The sequence below is a fragment of the Sesamum indicum genome, linkage group LG13, assembly GCF_026168435.1.
Source record: "Sesamum indicum cultivar Baizhima isolate 11 linkage group LG13, ASM2616843v1, whole genome shotgun sequence".
NCBI classification, from domain to species: domain Eukaryota; kingdom Viridiplantae; phylum Streptophyta; class Magnoliopsida; order Lamiales; family Pedaliaceae; genus Sesamum; species Sesamum indicum.
In genome coordinates this window covers 17,861,884-17,880,328 of record NC_142669.1, presented here as the reverse complement: position 1 = coordinate 17,880,328, position 18,445 = coordinate 17,861,884, and the positions used below count along the sequence as shown (strand labels likewise).

Genomic DNA, 18,445 nt, shown 5'->3' with positions numbered 1-18,445 from the left:
ATGATCATCTTTATAATCAGTTAGATATATTTTTGCGAAAAAATCATAACCTATGGTTCCCTTCGTAGATGTTCATTTTAGTGCTTTGATGTCCTACGAAATAGAAAAGTTGTATACGAGGGTAAATTACAACGAATTCCCATAAAATTTGTTGTAATTATAATATTTTTTCGTTGTTTGAAATTTACAAATACCCCTATAAAATTAACGGACATTTAGCAAATATCCCCCTATAATAAGATGTCACAAAAGGTATTTATTAGACGGTTATTAATTTCACAACTTATTCATAATTTTTCAAATAACAAGAAATGATTTGTAATTACCCTATATATTGTTGTATATTTGGAAAGTAATTTTTTCAAAATTCTTCAAAGTAAATTAATTATAATATACACTTACAAAAGTTATGTGGACTTCTTCTACATCAAAAGATTTTTGAAAAAAAATTATTTAAATTAGGTATGACAGATATAATTATACTTGTCATGAAATTAGTCACTCCTTTTTATACTGTATAACAATCACATGACAAGATAAGGTAAGAGAATTTCCCAAAATTTAGTACTATATATATATATATATATAATTGTGGATGATTGATCTAGCTAAAGGCCATAAAAGAAGCTAGGAACCAAAAAATGTATGATCATAGAAGGGTGTGCACATTGGGAAGGAAAGAGCTCATGAGAAGTATACATATAAATATATTTCCGTATAAATAAATTTGTAAATAGAAACTGGCATGGCATGAATTGTCTTCTTCTCATTTTATTACTTTGTTGTATAGTACTGTACATGACTGCTGCTAGCTATTACATACATTTGCTGCATTGGGAACAACTACATGTACATATATACATCATCAGTTGTTTGTAAGAAAAGCAGGAAGACATGCAAGAAGATGGACAAGTTGTTGATGTTGGAGAAAGTAGGATGGATCCGAAGCTGCTCTATAGCTTTGTGTTTGCATATATTCCAACTTTTTTATTTCTGATGGAGCAAAGGGAAACATGTGGGCACTACTCCAACATCTCTCTCTCTCTCTCTATATATATACACATATATATATATAACTACTATTCCTCTCTTCTTAGTAGTATATGTGCAATAATCTTGGACATGGGATATATCTGCTCCATCTTACACCAACATGTCTCTATATAAATGCAGATGTATCAATATTTGTATACAATGTTGTCGTAATGTCATTGCAGTTCATAAATGTCCTATTTTTGCTTGAGCTAGAACTTTTAATATATATACTATATTTATCCTTTTATAGTTATAAATATATTACATAGAAATAAAATTAAAAATTTATAATATTTTTTTTTGCTGACTTTAGTATTCTTTCGTTCAAATTCTAATGGAAGGGATCAGATGTAAATCGAAATTTTTTTTAAGGGTATACGTGTAATTTTATTTTTTTAAAAAAAAGTGTAGTTTCTATTTAATTTTAATTAATTCTATGTATATATTGAAATTCAAATGTGAGTTGATATCCAGTTGACTCATAGGTCCACGTGGATACAAATCTATGTAGGGGTCGTAGAATGTTTCTTGAGTTTAATGAATTGGAAAGTATTTAGATGGAGTTGAATTATTAGATGGACAAGATCATGATATAATAATATAGAATAATAATATTAATATATATATATATATGTATGTATGATCTAAGAGTTCGTAATCTTGGCTGGGTAGTTGGGTACTACCCTAGCCGCGTGGTATGAGATGTGCCGAAATATGGACATACTGAGTATTAATTATTATGGATGGAATTTGAGTGGATTATAAAACGTTAGATGAGAATATGATAATGTCTTAAAATGGAATGCATATTTGACTATTTTTACTTTAAATTAGTAAGCGTAGGATATTTTATGTATGTGCTGAATTTTAAAAAAATATTTAAAATAAATTATTTTTATAAATTATAATATTTAATTTTTAGAGTTAAAAATTATCTAAAATATATAAAATAACATAAGATAATAAAAAAAATAAACCTATCTCTAATAAAAATGCATGAGAAAAAAAATTTATCTAGTTATGAAAGAGCCATGAGTGGAAAAGTTAGAAATAAATAAATAATTCTAAAAATAATTTTTTTAAAAAAAAGCTAACCAAAAAATATTTCGGACACTAAAAGGGCCATCTCCATTAATATATAGTATAGATATTTAAGAACGCCTGAGTATGTACTTATTTGAACGGCACATCATGACAACGCCGTTTTTAAAAAATAGATAAAATTAATACAAAAGTTTCTAAGGGTTCTTTTGAATGGATGGATTTAGATTTGAACGAGAGATTTGAAAAAAAGAATTTCAAACGACTCCATATTAAATGAATTTGAAATTCATCACAATTATAAAAATAATTCAAAATTAAAATTGAAGAATTTCAAATCATTTGAAATATAGAATTATTCAAATAAATTTAGTGGATTTATTATTAAATCTTAGCTCCAAATATATTAATCCAAATACAAATATAAGAGATTTTTTCTCTAATCTTACGAGCAAATATCATACGATAAAACATATGTTTCAAAATGAATTTCTTAATATTCTGTTTTATAGAATTTCTAATGGTCCCAAAAATAAGAAAATGCATATATTTAATTCTCTACTTTACGATATTTTCAAAATGATATCAAAATCAAGAAAACTTAACACATTTTGGTTTTCTGCCTTATGGAATCTATGGGATTAAACGTGTTAAATTTTTTCAATTCTAAGCAATTTTAAAAAATTTCGTAAAGTATATAAATGTGTCGAATTTTCTCAATTTTAGGACCATTTTGAAAATTTCGAAATCAGAAGACTAAAAATATTGAACCCTACGTCCCGTGGGATTTAATGTAATTTCATATATGTATCATGCTTATAGACATTAATATTAATAATAGAATAAATAAATAAATAAGTATGAATTTTGTCGTGATATGAACTTTGGAAATTCAATTTCGGAAAATAAAAAAATAAAAATTATAGTATAGTAACTGCAAATAATTTGAAATGTCGTGGGGCAGCCCAAGCGCTTTACCTGCCACTGCAACACATTTCCTGTTGTGGGGGATTCTCAGTATCAGCTAAAGCTGCCCTATCTATCATACAAATTGTGGTCCATCGCATAAGGCTAATTTGGTCAAAATACCCATCATTTTTGTTTTGAAATATATCCATTATTTCTGGGGTGCCCCTCCACTTTTAGGGAAATTAATTATCCATTTCTTTTCATTAAGATTTTTTTGTAATCAAATTATTAATTTACTTTTAGACTGTTCTATTTATTTATAGGGTCAAAACTTTGAGAAATTAATATATAGGACCTTAAATTCGTTAAATAAAATTTCTATTTTAATTATTGATATGGATTTGTAAAACAAGATAGAATAAAAATATTAAAACGGCAATACAACCATTACAAGCACTGTCAAAGATGTATTTGTCGTGTGATTGATCACTTTTTTTAATTGTATATCAATCATATGGTAAGTGAATTATAACATTAAATGATGATTCCTATACACAAACACACACATATATTATTATAATATTAAATTTAATTGACAAAAGTATAACAAATATAATCAATTAAAAAATACGTTAAAGTTGTTACCTGACCAAAATAACTTCAAAAAACTTCAAGACAAATTGACAAATGAGAGTATAAAAGTATAGTAGTACAGTGAGAGATCAAGAAAAGAGAGATTGAGGAAATAAAGAGAATATAAGAGAATAGAAGAAAATAGTAAGATTAAATGAAAAGAGAGGAATATATATATATATATAGGAAAATTTGGAACAGTTTTTGTAACGGTTCCTGAAACACAAACAATAGCCGTTAAAAACTAGTCGTTGACTTATAATCTATATTGTATTTGGAACGATCTTCTATCCATTGAAATTGTTCCTTATTTAAAACGGCCTTAATAATACATTGTTAATATTACACAAAACTCATTCCAAATTGGAACTAATTTAGTCACAGTCGTTGTAACACAACAATTTTTAAGTAGAAATCATATATAGGAACAGGTTTTGTAATACTAATCCACATGCGTACTAAAATTGTTTCAAGTTGCACTTCATTTTGGAATACATTTTCTAATTGTCATTTTTTTATATTCATTGTATCACATGTAGGAACGGTCATCTCAAAACCGTCACTAATTTTAATAAAGTGTCCTAAACAGAGTTTTACTATTTTACCGTTTCAAATTTGGATCGGTATTTGGAACGGAAATTGTACTAGTTTTTTTGGAACACCTATAGTAACGATTTTGCCACGCCAAAAAAATAGCACATAAACAATTAGATCCTAACGTCATCGACCACCTACCATTCCTGTTGAGTGTCAATACCTGTTCCTACATGACACGGGCTTTAAAATGATCGAAAAATCCATGCCAAATCTCATTTTTTTATAGTGTGTGTGGGGGGGGGGGGGGGGGAACTATATTATTACATTCAACCTTCAAAACTGTCTCATAATTAAGGTTGTCGTCCTCATTATAATTCCCTAGAAAGGAAACTAAACAACTTATCCATGCATCTGTTTCGTACGCTTGACAACGTTTAAACATACATAATTCATATCATAACATTAATCAATAATTTATTAGGTTTAAATGTATTTTTGTTCTCGTAAATAATTGTTTATTTTATATTTTTGTCTTTTAATTGTTTAAAACAATATTTGGTCCTATATCTTTTTAATTTTTACGATCTCAATCTCTTTTTTGTCGGAGTTCACCTTCTCCCCTAAAAAATACATGTGCATCTTACGTGACCTTTTAAAATTAAGGTTACTAATCCTAGTGGCTCATTTTTGTCCTTTAAATTTCTAAAGTAGCATTTTGGTCTTTCACCTTTTAAATTTTTCCGATTTCAGTCAGTTTATCCCTCGAAATTCACCCTTCTGCCAGTGAAGCTAAATTCCAACAAAACAAAAGGATTGAAATCGTAAAAGCTTAAAAGATGTAGGATCAAAAAACTATTATAAAAAATTAAATAATAATAATGCTAAATAATCAAAATTACGAAAAAAAAAAAGAAAAATGCATTTAATCCAAATAAATTAATGTTGGAATTCGTCGAGTGGTAAAATTTATTTTGAGAGTTACGAACGCTTAACAAAGTCACTCGAATAAAATAAATCAACCTTTTTGTAATAAGAAAATAAGTCGACCCACAATAACAAATTGTTGAAAAAAAAAGCATTGAGATATTCCAACAATAACCCTTCAACGATCAAATAAAATCTCATTCAAAAACTAATACACAATAAATTACTTTAAATATTGTTCTATAAGACTCTATCAAAATCCAAAATTAATCATATTATTAATTTGGACAAGATCATTAATGTTAGATTAATCTAGGGATATTATTAACCTTTGTTATGATCGATTAATCATGAAATTGTCCTATTTAGTTCTAGAGTTTCAATTGCCATGCCAGTGCAGTCCAAACGCTATATAATTGCTGCTGCATGTCCAAATTTTGGCCCACATTGTGATTAAAAGTGGTCCACAAACTCAAACCGGTCGGACTCAGGTTTCAACTATTATACATACAACGGCCCAAACTATATATAGTGTATGGATTTGTACTCAGCATGAGAGAGAGAACCTAAACAAAATAAATAAAAGGGTTAATTACAGTTAAACCCCGTCCCAAAATATAAAAATATATATTTTTTCTCAAAAAAATTTTAAAATTATACGTACACTCCCTCCAAAAAATCACTATTTACACCTGACTCTTTTCCGTTAGGATTTGGATGAAAATACCGACATTAGCAAAAGAAGAATACATTAAATACCAACATTAGCAATTAAAATTAAGTTTGATCAAATTAAATTAATAACAAATCAAGTGTTATTCACTTAACTGATTACTTTTTATAAACTCTACACCAATCACACGATAAATGTATTGTACTTGTCATTATAACTTATTCAAAACCAATCCAACTCGATTCGAATTAAAATTTCTCATTAATAAAACTTTAGTTGAGTTAGAGCATCACCATATTGGATACGTACGGCACCCATAAAATACTTGAAGATCCTAATATTTCCATCCCAATTGTAATAACGCAGTCTTGATTCCCATATCCTCCTTGCCCCTCCTCGGACCAAGATTTCCACTACCTTCGTTTTCCTTCACTTTATGTCGATGTTTTTCCTCAATTTTACGGTTAATATGCGAAGGGCTCGACGCTGTTCTAAGACTCTGTGCCCAATCAAACCTGACGCCACGAGGAGACTGGAAAGCAATGCTTTCTTGTTTTCTTGCATGTTTAGGCGTCGGGATTCTGGTGCAACGGTCGTTCCGACCAGCCTCTTTCTTGATCTCTTTTATTTGAATTGTGGTTCCGCCTTCCATTTTAATGTTTATGTTGACCTCAGACAGCATCTTCCCCCTTGTATTTCCTCGTTCATTTCTGCCATCACATTTTTGCTTCGATGCACTGTCTTTCTGGTGCTGGTATAGCCTGTGCAGTCTCAGGGCGAGACGGTATATCCCGTCTTTGATTTCCTCCTCCAGACCTTTCTCCACGTCCAGTTCTAGCTCCTCCCGTATCTTCAACTCCTCCACAGACATTTTTCATATAATGGTGCTAGTAGTTACGACTTTTTAGCCTTGAAAATGTCCAGAACGTCTGTTACGTTCAATATCAATTAATGCTGGTATTGAAAATTTTAGCTCGGAGCACGTCTGAGCATACCTAAACCGATCATACAACAAGTATAATATATACACTTGTTATTTGATTGGCTAGGTTCTGCTTACCTAATCTGGACTCAATTTTCACTGCCGATTTTTGCTGCATAAAAGACAAGATACAAATACAAGAAAAATATTACACTTACAGTTTTCGAGGGCTTTAGAGTTCTACAAGAAAAGAGCTGGCAATCGAACTTCACGAGTCGAGTCGAGCGCACAGAAAATGTTAGTTTGTTCACTATTATTACTCCATTGTACAACCCATGCTACTTGTGTTTGTATTCTCTTTCATGCTATGGAATTTATATTCAGGTGGGGTGACAAGGAGAGGTGCGACTCTCTTTCATGCTTTGTTGTAGTGACTATGACATGAAGAGGAGAGTTTAAGGATTGAGAGGGCCGTTAATGTCGTTTTTATGGTTAACTGATTCAAATTTGCCCGCCAAATGTCTCTGCTGGAAATGCGATTTTAGTGTGTGGGATTTTGAGGTTTGAAACTATGAGGTGTTTTTTTCAAGAAACTGAAACTGAAGTGCTTTACTTGGAAGGGATCAACAACTATTGGGATTGTCTTAAAGCAATATCAAAATGCAGAGTGAAAAATCTTCACGTGTTGATGTTAATGCTTGGACATATGTAGAGAGACGTAGAATCTGTCTTGTAGTTCAAATTTGTCTGAAAATACCAAGAAACAAAGATGGAGTTTCAAGTTTACATATGAATAAATGGATTCAAAGTTATAAATTTTAAATTTCTAAAAACAAAGATCTGTCTATTAATTATAAGATAGTTAGACATTCTAATTTATGGCTGTTTATATAAATTATATTTCCCCTGTCTTTTCATTCCTTTGATTGAAATAGAAAATTTCTCAAGAATTTTAGGTTGGAATAAATTTTCGATCATATGAATATCCCTCCTTTCTCGGATAATTATACATGCATATTTACCATAAACATCAATATTATTTATATAAATTGATCCTACTTTTTAAAAAATTATACATATAGATTACAGTCAAGTTGAGTCAAAAGTTTAGCATGTCAAAAAGTTTCTGTCACTTCGCCAGTTAGCAACGAATATGTCTCAACTTGAAGCCTTCAGTTGTTTGTTAGGATACGTATAACAGAAAATCAAACACACCAAGCAGCCAAAAAAGGAGAGCACCTCCATTTCGTGGCTCGACCAAAGAGAGTATAAGCAAGGAGTACAATCCCCTAACATCTATCAATAGTAATAAAGCCCAAGTAGAAACTAAGTAGTACAACTCCCAAACAATAAGAATGTTCAAGATATGCAATGCAATGGAGGACACCTCCCAAGCACTAGTAGCAAAATGAACATGAACCCAACACCACCAAACAGACAAGCATAAAAGAGGATAGAACAGTCAACTCATGAGTCCTCATAAGCACCTACAGGTAAGGTTAGCATCGACAATCCAAGGTAGCTAAGGCAAAATGAAGCATAAGGGAGTGCAACTCCCTCACATCTCTACATAATTCTAATGTTGAGGAATCCATAAGAGTCAAATTTGGTAATCCCTATAGTCTTGCCTTGCATTTGATCATCAGCCAGGAGCGTGTATTCTTTACAAACACAGGCTTGGCTAACAAGTAGGTCTGCTGCTTGGTTGCCTTCTCTATAAAAATGAGATATTTTGGTCTCCAATTGAGCAAGGCATAATCTAATTTTTTAGAAAAAGTGTTTGGTGATTCCAAGCTCTTTGGCGTTGTTTGGAGATGAGTTGGATTATGTGTAGTGCATCAACCTCAATCCAAATTTTATGAAATTGTTTCTCCAAGCAAATTTGTAAACCCCTGTAGAGTGCTTGTAGTTCAACTGAAGTGTTGGTGGAGATTCCCAAAGGTTCCAAGAAAGCAAAGAGTACCAGGCCCTTGTGATCTCTCAGAAGGCCACCTGCTCCTGAAGCCCCTAGGTTACCTTTGGACGCTTCATCAGTATTTAATTTGTACCACCCAGGACCTGGTTCGCTCCAGTGTACCAAAACAGATATTTGATTTTTCAAATTCTGCAGAAGGGGAAGCTTCAAAAAGTTTGCTGCAACATGGTCCTCACAGTTTGCTTTTGCTAATATTCTGAAGGTTTTGAAGATGATGGAAGAAACTTTGAAGGGGGTGCCCCTGTGTTTCTATCGTTTTTAACTATCCAAATATTCCATAGTACAAGCGCGGGAATGAGGTGTCTGATGTGCATGTGGTGAGATTCCCTGAGTTTCCAAGCTTGAATGGAAGTAACGATATTGGTGATGTGTGGGAGGGTGACATTAAACATGGTAGCAAAATAATTGCAGACTTCAATAGAATGCTCATTGTCAAGAACAAGTGCTCGACAACAGCAACACTTGGAAGCCAAGGAAATACCTTTCTTCTGGAGTCTGCCCTCTACTGGGATCCCAGAGTTGATAAGCCTCCAAACGAATAAGAGGACACCATATTTTCTTGTAGAGTGGAAGAACATGCTTGAGATCCCGAATGCATTCCCAAGCTGATTGAATAGAGAATTTGCTAGTTTTAGAAGGTTTTCAGGAGGGGAAATGGGCACAAAGGCCACTTTTTCCACTAGATGAGGTGGCAAAACCCTTGAAAATCCCAGTCAAAGTTGAGCCCGAAGCAGTTAACTGGAATAGATGTTGCATCTTCATGTTCAACCATTTCCTGTATTGTACCCTCTTGTAGCCACCAATCATGCCAAAATGAAATACACCCATTCGCCAAACTCCAGAACATGTTCTTTTGGGTTCTGCTCCAAATAGGGGAGGCATTTTTAGTGAACCCATCACTTCCAGAATATTGATTACTACAGTATTTGTTGTGGATGAATTTAGTCCAAAGGTAATGTCCAATTTTTTTTATCACCCAATTATTAATTAGGATAAATTATGTCCGTTTTTACACGTTTTTATCGAAACTATTTTTTGTGTAAATTTACTATCTTAACTTTACAAAATTTGCACTTTGTCGTATATGACCAATTTTTTGTTAATTTTTCTACCCGAAAAGCATCACATGTTGTGCATGTATAAAAAATATCATATCGTATAATTCTTATATATCACATATGCACTACTGTAAAAAATTTTCCACAAATAACTTGATTAAAAAATATTTATAAATAATAAAATACAAAAATTTGTAAAATTGATAAATTAACACAAAGAAATTTAGACCTTAAAGTATAAAAACGGTCATTATTTGAATAATAAAATCTAATTAATTCTATTAATATCTATCATACAACTTAAATAACTCATGTTTGAAGTAAACGCTACTTCAGCTGCTTTAGAAAAATCACGTGGAAAAATTGAACTTTGACAATTAAAAAAGGAAAATGGTGGAAAAGAAAAAATCTAACTGTAACTAAAAAACAAATCCAAAGCTCCCTCTCTTTCTCCGTCCCCCCCCCCCCCCCCCCTCTTCTTTGTATGTATGTGTATATTTATATACGCACATAAACATCTTTCGATTTTCAAACTGTTATTGGGAATTGATGGAAGCCCTCTCGCGGCCGATCAAACAGACGCTGGTTCTCCGGCCGAGGACATCTCACTCCGATCATGCTCTGCTTCCTTTAAGGTCGCTTAAGAATCCAAAGTCAAACCTTACCCGGACTTTGAGGAGCGTTGACGCGAAAGCGCGAACGGAAAAGCACGTTTCTACTGCGGCGACCATTGACTACAGCGATCCCGGATGGAAGGAGAAGTACCAGAAGGAGTTCGAGGCGCGCTTCAGCATTCCGCATATCACCGATGTGATTCACGACGCCGTCTCTTACCCCTCCACTTTCTGCCTCAAAATGAGGTTGGTGGGAAGACTTAATGTTTGGGGAGAAGTACAATTGAATTTGTAAAAGGAGTACCCTTTCTTTTGTTATTGTGATTTTTATAGTTTGCTGGGAAATTTTAGCTCTTAGTTTCAATGTGCGGCAATACTGTTGCGCTCTTTGAGCTTATTATTATTTTGTTATAAAGGTTGTTTTTTTTTACTGTTGTTGTGCTGATTGTAGGATTCTTTATCAGTTTCATTTTGCATGTTGATTAGGAGGTTGGAGAATAATCTTTTGTTATTCATTCTCTGGGTTAAGATTTTCCTTGTACAGCTTTTACGCATAAATACGGTTCTTGTTAGTTGGTGCTTCTTCTGTATGCTTCAAATAAAAAGAGGCGTCAATATAGTAGTTAAATTCGAGAAATTGCACTCTTTCCAGTTTCAGAAAATAATTAACTTGATATTTGATTGCAGGACTCCATTAAGTCCTGATTTCACGAATGGTTATCCAACAGATGAGGAATGGCATGGATACATTAACAACAATGACAGAGTGCTGCTCAAGGTGTGATGTTGGTTCCTTTTGGTTTTTTCCCTTTTCTGTCCTGCACGAGGTGCCAACTAATTGACAATCATTACGTGGCTCTACTGATTTTGTAACGACCTGATAATTTTCTGAAGTTGTTGAGAAGTTAAGAAATAAACCATAAAATGGAAAGAATAACTGGTAAACTGCTTGTGTTTTGTTTTCTATATATATCAAGTCTAAAGACGATTGATGAGTTATGCATAGTTGGAAGGTCTAAGTGCACGAGGTTATAGGTTTCTTTTGTGGTTTGGTTCGTTGGATGATACATAGCCTAGAGTCCTGCAAGAGTAAATCTTTCATAAGTATGTTCCTTTTTTCTGAATTGATTGCATTAGCTGGTTGACATCTATTATTGTTTTGTTACTGCAATCTACAATTGATGATTTTGCCTTTTGTTATTACATTTCATAATTGCCTCTGAAGCTTAAGGGTACCAAAGGAAATGCTCATCTCAGTTCAATTTGGAAAAGATTGGCAATTAGGAAAGTGATGCACATGCAAAATACACGAACGAAAAGACCAGATTTCTATGCTTTTTTCTCAGATTTCACACAGCTAGCTGAAAGAATGACTACTTTATAAATTTAAGCAACAGCACTTGTTTGCTCTATATTAAGCTTTTTTTGTGTTAATTGCCTCTGATATCCTTATGAATGATTTTCAGGTTATACATTTTTCCTCTCCTACATCTGCAGGTGCTCAGTGTATTGATCCAGCCTGTACATGGGTGGAGCAATGGTAGGCATCTATTATCTAATTTGACCATATGAGATTATAAACATGAAGAGACTCTAAGAGCGATATATGTTGATTGAACGTGGGAATTGCACTGCTGCTTGCAGTGACATATATCAGGATATTCACTTACAGTTTTAGGACTATATGAAACTTTATATATTTACTGGCAGTGGAGTATTGGTTCAATGTAGAAGTATTTGTTTTGTCTCCATTCCTTTTTCCCTCCTGAATGTATAATGCTTTTTGTCATCCAACTTACTTGAAACTATTATTCTGATAATCTTATCCCATTGTCACCTTGGAGATGCAATCTGTTCCAAATGCCATTGCAGCTTTGTCCTGTCCAATAGGCATCAGCCAGGAAATTTTTCATGTATACAGTAGGCAAATCTTTAGGACATGGAGGCTAACATTGAGCTTTATGTAATGTTAGCTCGGGGTTTATGAAATAACCTGGTGCCTTAACCGCTGCACTCTTTCAGGCAATTTTCATTTAGACCTCAGAGCATGGGAAAGGTTGGTGAAACTGATGTAAAGAATTTAAAACTTTTTCTAATGGGTTTCCTTAGTTGGATTTAATCAAATGACATCTGGAGTCTAAAGTGATCCTGAATACTGAATTGAAGAAGAAAACAAAATTGTGGCCGGCTTTAGATTAACTGTTGGCAATGCAACATTTTTCCGATAATTTTAATTGGCTTTTACTTGTTCAAGTTCATATCGTACTAATTTTCATGCCTGATTAAATAGTTGAAACATTAATTCATTGAATCCCCTCAACTTAATTTTAGGGTTCATCGTGCTGGGCCTCGGGAAAAGATATACTTCAAACCGGAAGAGGTTAAAGCCGCAATTGTAACTTGTGGAGGTCTTTGTCCTGGTCTCAATGATGTGATACGACAGGTATCTTCATGTGTGGACTACTGATTCATTACTGTCTACATCTTAACATTCACATTCTCTCATCAGAAAAAAATCAGTTAACAGCAAGACTTCACCAATTTTTTCTTGTTTGAGTTGCTTGTTCACATCAATGCATGCTCTTTAGGTTCATGTTTCAGTTTGTTTACATATGTAATCGTAAATCATTCTTGGAAGAGAAGACACTCAGAATGATCCCACTACCACAAGTGATCACAAATTTCTGATACTAGGTACAATTTGGCAACATAGAGTCTTCCTTCTAACTTCAGAGTTGTCTGTTTTAGCATTCAACAGTATGGAACCTAAAAACTGCACAAGAAGTGGGAAGTCAAAACGTATTTAACTTCTCACGGTCTTTGGTATGGCTGCAGATAGTCATCACCCTTGAGATATATGGTGTCAAACAGATTGTGGGAATCCCTTTTGGCTACCGTGGGTTTTCTGACAGCAGTTTAGCTGAAATGCCAGTGAGTTCTTCTCCTATCTAAAATAGATAGTTTCATATAATTTGTTTTTCCTAATGTCAATTGTTAACTTTTGTTTTATGAGAACTTTAGATCTTTGTCGCAATGATTCTTCAAAATTTATGAATCAACAAAACATTTATTTTATTGGAACAGTGTTTCACTGCTGTGCAGTTGTAAGTTTTATCAGTAATTCATGCATTTCATTTGTAATTTTCTATTGGTTTGCCAGAACTTGACTCTCATAAGTAACTGTCATTTTCTTGCCACCATAATTCTCTATAAATTTCATTGTTTACGGCAGTCATTTGTATGATGGGTAAATCCTAGCTTAAAAGCTTGGATATGGCTTATTAGTCACAGTTTTGACTTTGCTGGACACCTGTCTTCTTGTTGCGTGTATGATAAAAACTTAGTGTCCTTTGATATCTCTCAGCTATCAAGGACAGTGGTTCAAAATATCCATCTCTCAGGAGGAAGCTTGCTGGGGGTCTCCCGTGGAGGACCTACAGTTACTGAAATTGTGGACAGTATGGAGGTATATGGTGATGCTTGTTCCTTGTTTTTGTCTTCATCACCCTGATAGTTTTGTGATGTTTGGTTGTTTTGATATGAATTTAAGAATTGATGACAGAAAAGTGGGATCAATATGCTGTTTGTGCTGGGTGGAAATGGTACACATGCTGGCGCCAATGCCATACATGAAGAGGTTTCTGAGATTATGACCTTTATAGATTCAGCATTCTTCTATATATTGTATGTATCTTTTATTAAATTACAACCTCTAGTACGAAGTTGAGGTATTTAAACATTCAAGGGTTTTCTTTGGAAAGTAAACCATATTAATAAAGTCAAGGTAATCTGCTGCCAGATGGTAAAACCTTGAGAGTAAGCTAAAACAGGAAGAACTGTGGCAAAAGAAGTATGACGGATGTCATGAATCTTAGATATATGCATATACACAATCCTTTGTCCATGCATGAAATGTCTTCTTGAATGTTATAGTACATTCTGTCTCATTTCTGAAGGATTTATTATTTTTGCTATACAGTGCCGCAAAAGACGATTAAGGGTAGCTGTAGTTGGTGTGCCAAAAACCATAGACAACGATATCCTGCATATGGATAAAACGTTTGGTTTTGATACTGCTGTTGAAGAAGCACAAAGAGCAATATATTCCGCATATATTGAGGTATGACTTGGTATCCTTTTCAAGTTCATTCAGTCAAGATTTTACTATTATTTGCTGTATCCTCTCATTTTGAGATGATTCTTTCCCCTACTTTACAGGCACACAGTGCTTATCGTGGTATTGGTATTGTCAAATTGATGGGCCGTAGCAGTGGTTTTATAGCTATGCAGGCATCCCTTGCTAGTGGACAAATTGATATATGCTTGATTCCGGAGGTCTACTGTCAAAAAGTCAAAACAATTAAAAAATATATAGGTTTTGCTGGTCTATTCACCAAATCACAGTGTTTTCTTGCATCCACCAGGTACCATTTAATCTTCATGGACCTCAGGGTGTCCTCAGCCACCTAAAGCACCTCCTTGAGACAAAGGGATCTGCTGTTGTCTGTGTTGCAGAAGGAGCTGGGCAGGTTAGTAAGGCCATGTCTTGCCTTTTATTTCTTGAGAATAGAAACAGGTTAGGTATGATGCTTAAACTAATATAACACCTCATTTAAAAGCTTGAAATGTTAAATAGGAGATTGATTTAATATTTAATATTTTTAACATGCCCCTTTACATGCAGGCAGTATTCTTTTTGTAAAGCCTAGCATGAGAAACTCTTATGTATAGGTTGTGCTGGAATTAGAAACCCAAAACCTCTTGTTTGGTCTGGCTCTAATATCATTTAACGACCATTTTATCTAAAAGTTTAAGCTATTAAAAAGGAAAATCATTTAATATATCTAAAGAGAGGGGCTTATAATCCTGTCAACCTTCTTTTTGTGTGGAAGTTCTTTTCTCCTTAAGCTAGAGTTTCCCTGCTACTATTCTCCTTTACATAGGATCTTCCTCTTTCACTAATTACCATAGATGGGACATATTTTCTAGATGACAAATTAACAAAAGCCACTACTTTATTTCATAAACTTCTAACTTTCTTCGTGAATGTTTCTGCTCGATCTACATACAGTGAGCATATGTTACTAACGCAAGGTCGTTTAGCTGCATTAGGAAATCTTATCTCTTTCTTTTATATCACGTTTTGTTTGCAGGATCTTCTTCAAAAAACCAATGCTACAGATGCATCAGGAAACGTCATACTGGGAGATATCGGTGCCTATATACAGCAAGAGGTTGGTTCGTGCACCTTGTTCTAATCACTTTTAAACTGATTTGTTTACATCATATATATGAAGTAGGATTCTTTCGCATCCAAGATGATTGTCGAACCTATCACTTCTAGGAACTTCTGCACTTGTGTGTTTTTCCTTGTCAATTTCTTTTGAATAAAGCTTAGCTAAAAATTTATTTTTCTACCTTCCACTTTGTATCTATAGCAAGAGTATATGCTTATAGTTTTTTTGCTTCTTGAAAACAATATGCATATAGATCACCTCAGAGCTAAGAATCAAAGGGACATAGGGGAAAAGATCACACAAGCAATTTTCGGGCATATGTGAAGGCAATATCACAGTAGCACGTTGGGGATATCTATTTGTCCTTATCTTGAAAATTAGAATATTCTTGCAACAACTTGTTTCCAGTCCTATTTGCCCTTTTTTATGTCGTTCCTGTTTTTGGTTAATAATTCGTATCCTAATCATCCATGAAACGACATGCTTGAATCTCCCATTATTTTCATTAATGTATTTAGGTTACACTTCCCAAGTGGCAGTGATGAAAATTTTATATACTAAGATGTCCTATATGAACTCATTATCCTGTAGGATAATTTTGCACTAAGCAAACAATCTATTTGTCTTCCCCTTCTTAAGAGAAAACTTGCTTCTTGATATAATATACTGTGTTTGGACTGCTTATCGCCTCTTAAACATCCAAAAGATGGAACTTGGAAATTTATTGATGAGCAAGTTTCCCAAAAGAAAGATGTTGTGTTGATGTTACAGTACATCTTATTAGATTGCTTCACATAGTGAAAAGTTTAATTTTGGTTTTAAGTCATTTGCTACTTACACATTTCTTACAGACAAAGAAGTTCTTTAAAGAGGTTGGAGTTCCAGCAGATGTGAAATACATTGATCCCACATACATGATCCGGGCTGGCCGTGCAAATGCATCAGATGGAATTCTCTGTACTGTTCTTGGTCAAAATGCTGTAAGTGTCCCTAACATACTTGGTCTTGCCATTCTTTATCCGTTGAAGTTGTTCATGCAGAAATCTTTACCATTTGCTAGCAAGCATTTTCCTGCATAAGAAAATTTAAATATTCAGAAGAATGAATTTGAGTGAATAAGTTAAACTGCCCAGGCAGTTTAGCAAGTGCAAACAATTGAAGTTAGAGTCTTTCAAGTGGTTCTCTGCTTGTTTACTTGTGAAAAACAAAAGCACGAACTTCAGATAGGTGGGACATCTATACCAACTTAACCTCCTATATGACTAGGGAACGTTCAGCTGTTACTAACATAAGTGAAGAAGATATAAATCATCCTTATACTTGTTCACTCATTTTCGGACACTGATTTTAAAAACATTAACATTCACCTGCGACCTGCCATTGATAAACTTGTTAAAAGCTGTCATCAACCACATGCAATTGTAAAATACTTCAAAAAGCAATCTGTTAAGGCAATCATCCAACCTATTATTTTCTGGCTCTGCTGACGCCTTTTCTGTTTACAATGCTTGGAAGTGTTTCATACTAGATTGTGGGTTCTGTATATTGACATTGATCTCAGAAGCTTCTCAAAGTATAATGTTTTTGAGGTGTCTTTATGTCGAATACAACTCTAAAGCTCACCACAGGAATAGCTCTATAATATCTCCAGTTGTATTTTGGTGCATTGCGGAAACACATTGATCTTGGTTATTGTACTGTGCATTCTCTGTGCTAAACAAAGTTTTTGGCATGATGTAGGCAGCCATTCACAAGCCAAACTCCTAATGTGTTAGACTCACATAGTATTCTTTGGTTGGCAAATGGCCTTTGAATTTGCATCACTGATAAATGTCATTATCATTATTAAGCGAACAACCAGGACTCATGAGGCTTTCCTGCAGATGTTTTCTATTTACTTCCCGTCACTGCTTTATATTTCCAGCCTTGTTTTTTGTCAACTCAAATTTGCTGGTTTTCCTCATCCTTAGCATGAATATATTTCCCCTTCGTTCTTCGATAGTCATAAGTTTTAGCTTTACATTCCTTTTCAATATTTTTAGACAGTCATTTCAACAGGGTTGTCCTGGCAAATGTTCATTCAATATACCCAATGTTTTGGCAGGTTCATGGTGCATTTGCTGGCTATAGTGGCATCACAGTAGGAATATGCAATACTCATTATGTCTATTTTCCCATTCCTGAAGTCATTACCGAGCCTAAGGTTGTCGACCCCAACAGCCGGATGTGGCATCGTTGCTTAACTTCGACTGGCCAACCAGACTTCATCTAAGCACAAAGGATATAAGTTAAGCTTGACAAATTTGTATCGTATACTAGATGAATGGATGCCCAGCGTGCGAAGGTCTCTGGCTGGGCATGCTAACGACCTGTTCTCTGAAATTCTTCGGAAATTCTTGGTGTACAGTACTTACAGTGCCAATTATTCAGTAGCAAACTGATAATAAACTTGCTGAAAGATCTGGCAAGCATATTTATGACTCGGAAGAGAGAAAATGAAGTAAAGGAAAAGCCTTATCCCCTTGTTTGGGGTCGTTAGAAGCTCATTGTTTAAAAGACAATGATTCGACATGGAATTCAATTGCAGAACTAGTTTTTCCACATCGCGAAAAGAATTTATCTTGCAATTCATATGTTTTTTTGGCCTTTTCTGGTGTTTTGTTATGGAATTTATGCATAAATGACTAGATTTTTTCATGTTACTGTCCAGATTCCTTACGGTTGGATAGGACTCATATTTCACATCCATCATGGTATTCTACCCTCAACTCTAATCTTAAACATTGGATTTTTTCTTCAAATCTACAGTGACTTGTGCAATAGTTCCTGTATCATCTACATCTTGCACAAATAAAATGCATAAACTGTGGTCTCTGGAGATGAATTA

The 18,445-nt window shown here is 33.9% G+C and overlaps 2 protein-coding genes across 3 annotated transcripts; one reads left to right on the top strand and one right to left on the bottom strand.

Annotated features, from left to right (window-relative positions):
- Nucleotides 1-5,866: 5,866 nt before the first annotated feature.
- On the bottom strand, nucleotides 5,867-7,020 carry LOC105176423 (uncharacterized). 2 transcript variants are annotated; one of them, XM_020698700.2, is made up of 2 exons: nucleotides 6,893-7,020; nucleotides 5,867-6,681 (listed from the first exon to the last, which is right to left on the bottom strand). In XM_020698700.2, exon 2 carries the CDS (start codon nucleotides 6,621-6,623, stop codon nucleotides 6,087-6,089), a length of 537 nt encoding a protein of 178 aa, XP_020554359.1. In that variant the 5' UTR covers nucleotides 6,624-6,681; nucleotides 6,893-7,020; the 3' UTR covers nucleotides 5,867-6,086. The 2 variants fall into 2 exon arrangements, with proteins under 2 accessions (XP_020554359.1, XP_088733478.1); XM_088877352.1 differs by having other exon boundaries at nucleotides 5,867-6,661; nucleotides 6,893-7,003.
- Nucleotides 7,021-10,183: 3,163 nt separating this feature from the next.
- LOC105176410 (ATP-dependent 6-phosphofructokinase 5, chloroplastic) lies at nucleotides 10,184-18,159 on the top strand. The gene is made up of 13 exons (XM_011099199.3): nucleotides 10,184-10,567; nucleotides 11,009-11,099; nucleotides 11,788-11,861; nucleotides 12,653-12,764; nucleotides 13,157-13,252; nucleotides 13,686-13,787; nucleotides 13,884-13,958; nucleotides 14,301-14,441; nucleotides 14,540-14,656; nucleotides 14,746-14,850; nucleotides 15,475-15,555; nucleotides 16,410-16,538; nucleotides 17,663-18,159. The coding sequence occupies exons 1-13, from the start codon at nucleotides 10,257-10,259 to the stop codon at nucleotides 17,828-17,830; spliced, it is 1,602 nt and encodes a 533-aa protein (XP_011097501.1). The 5' UTR covers nucleotides 10,184-10,256; the 3' UTR covers nucleotides 17,831-18,159.
- The last annotated feature ends 286 nt before the right edge of the window (nucleotides 18,160-18,445 follow it).

Bases quoted from the DNA above. Each gene is read 5' to 3' on its own strand.
- LOC105176423 (XM_020698700.2), bottom strand. From the start codon at position 6,623: ATGTCTGTGGAGGAGTTGAAGATACGGGAGGAGCTAGAACTGGACGTG.
- LOC105176410 (XM_011099199.3), top strand. From the start codon at position 10,257: ATGGAAGCCCTCTCGCGGCCGATCAAACAGACGCTGGTTCTCCGGCCG. The intron at 12,765-13,156 runs GTATCTTCATGT...GTATGGCTGCAG, and splicing joins TCAATGATGTGATACGACAG to ATAGTCATCACCCTTGAGAT. The intron at 16,539-17,662 runs GTAAGTGTCCCT...ATGTTTTGGCAG, and splicing joins CTGTTCTTGGTCAAAATGCT to GTTCATGGTGCATTTGCTGG.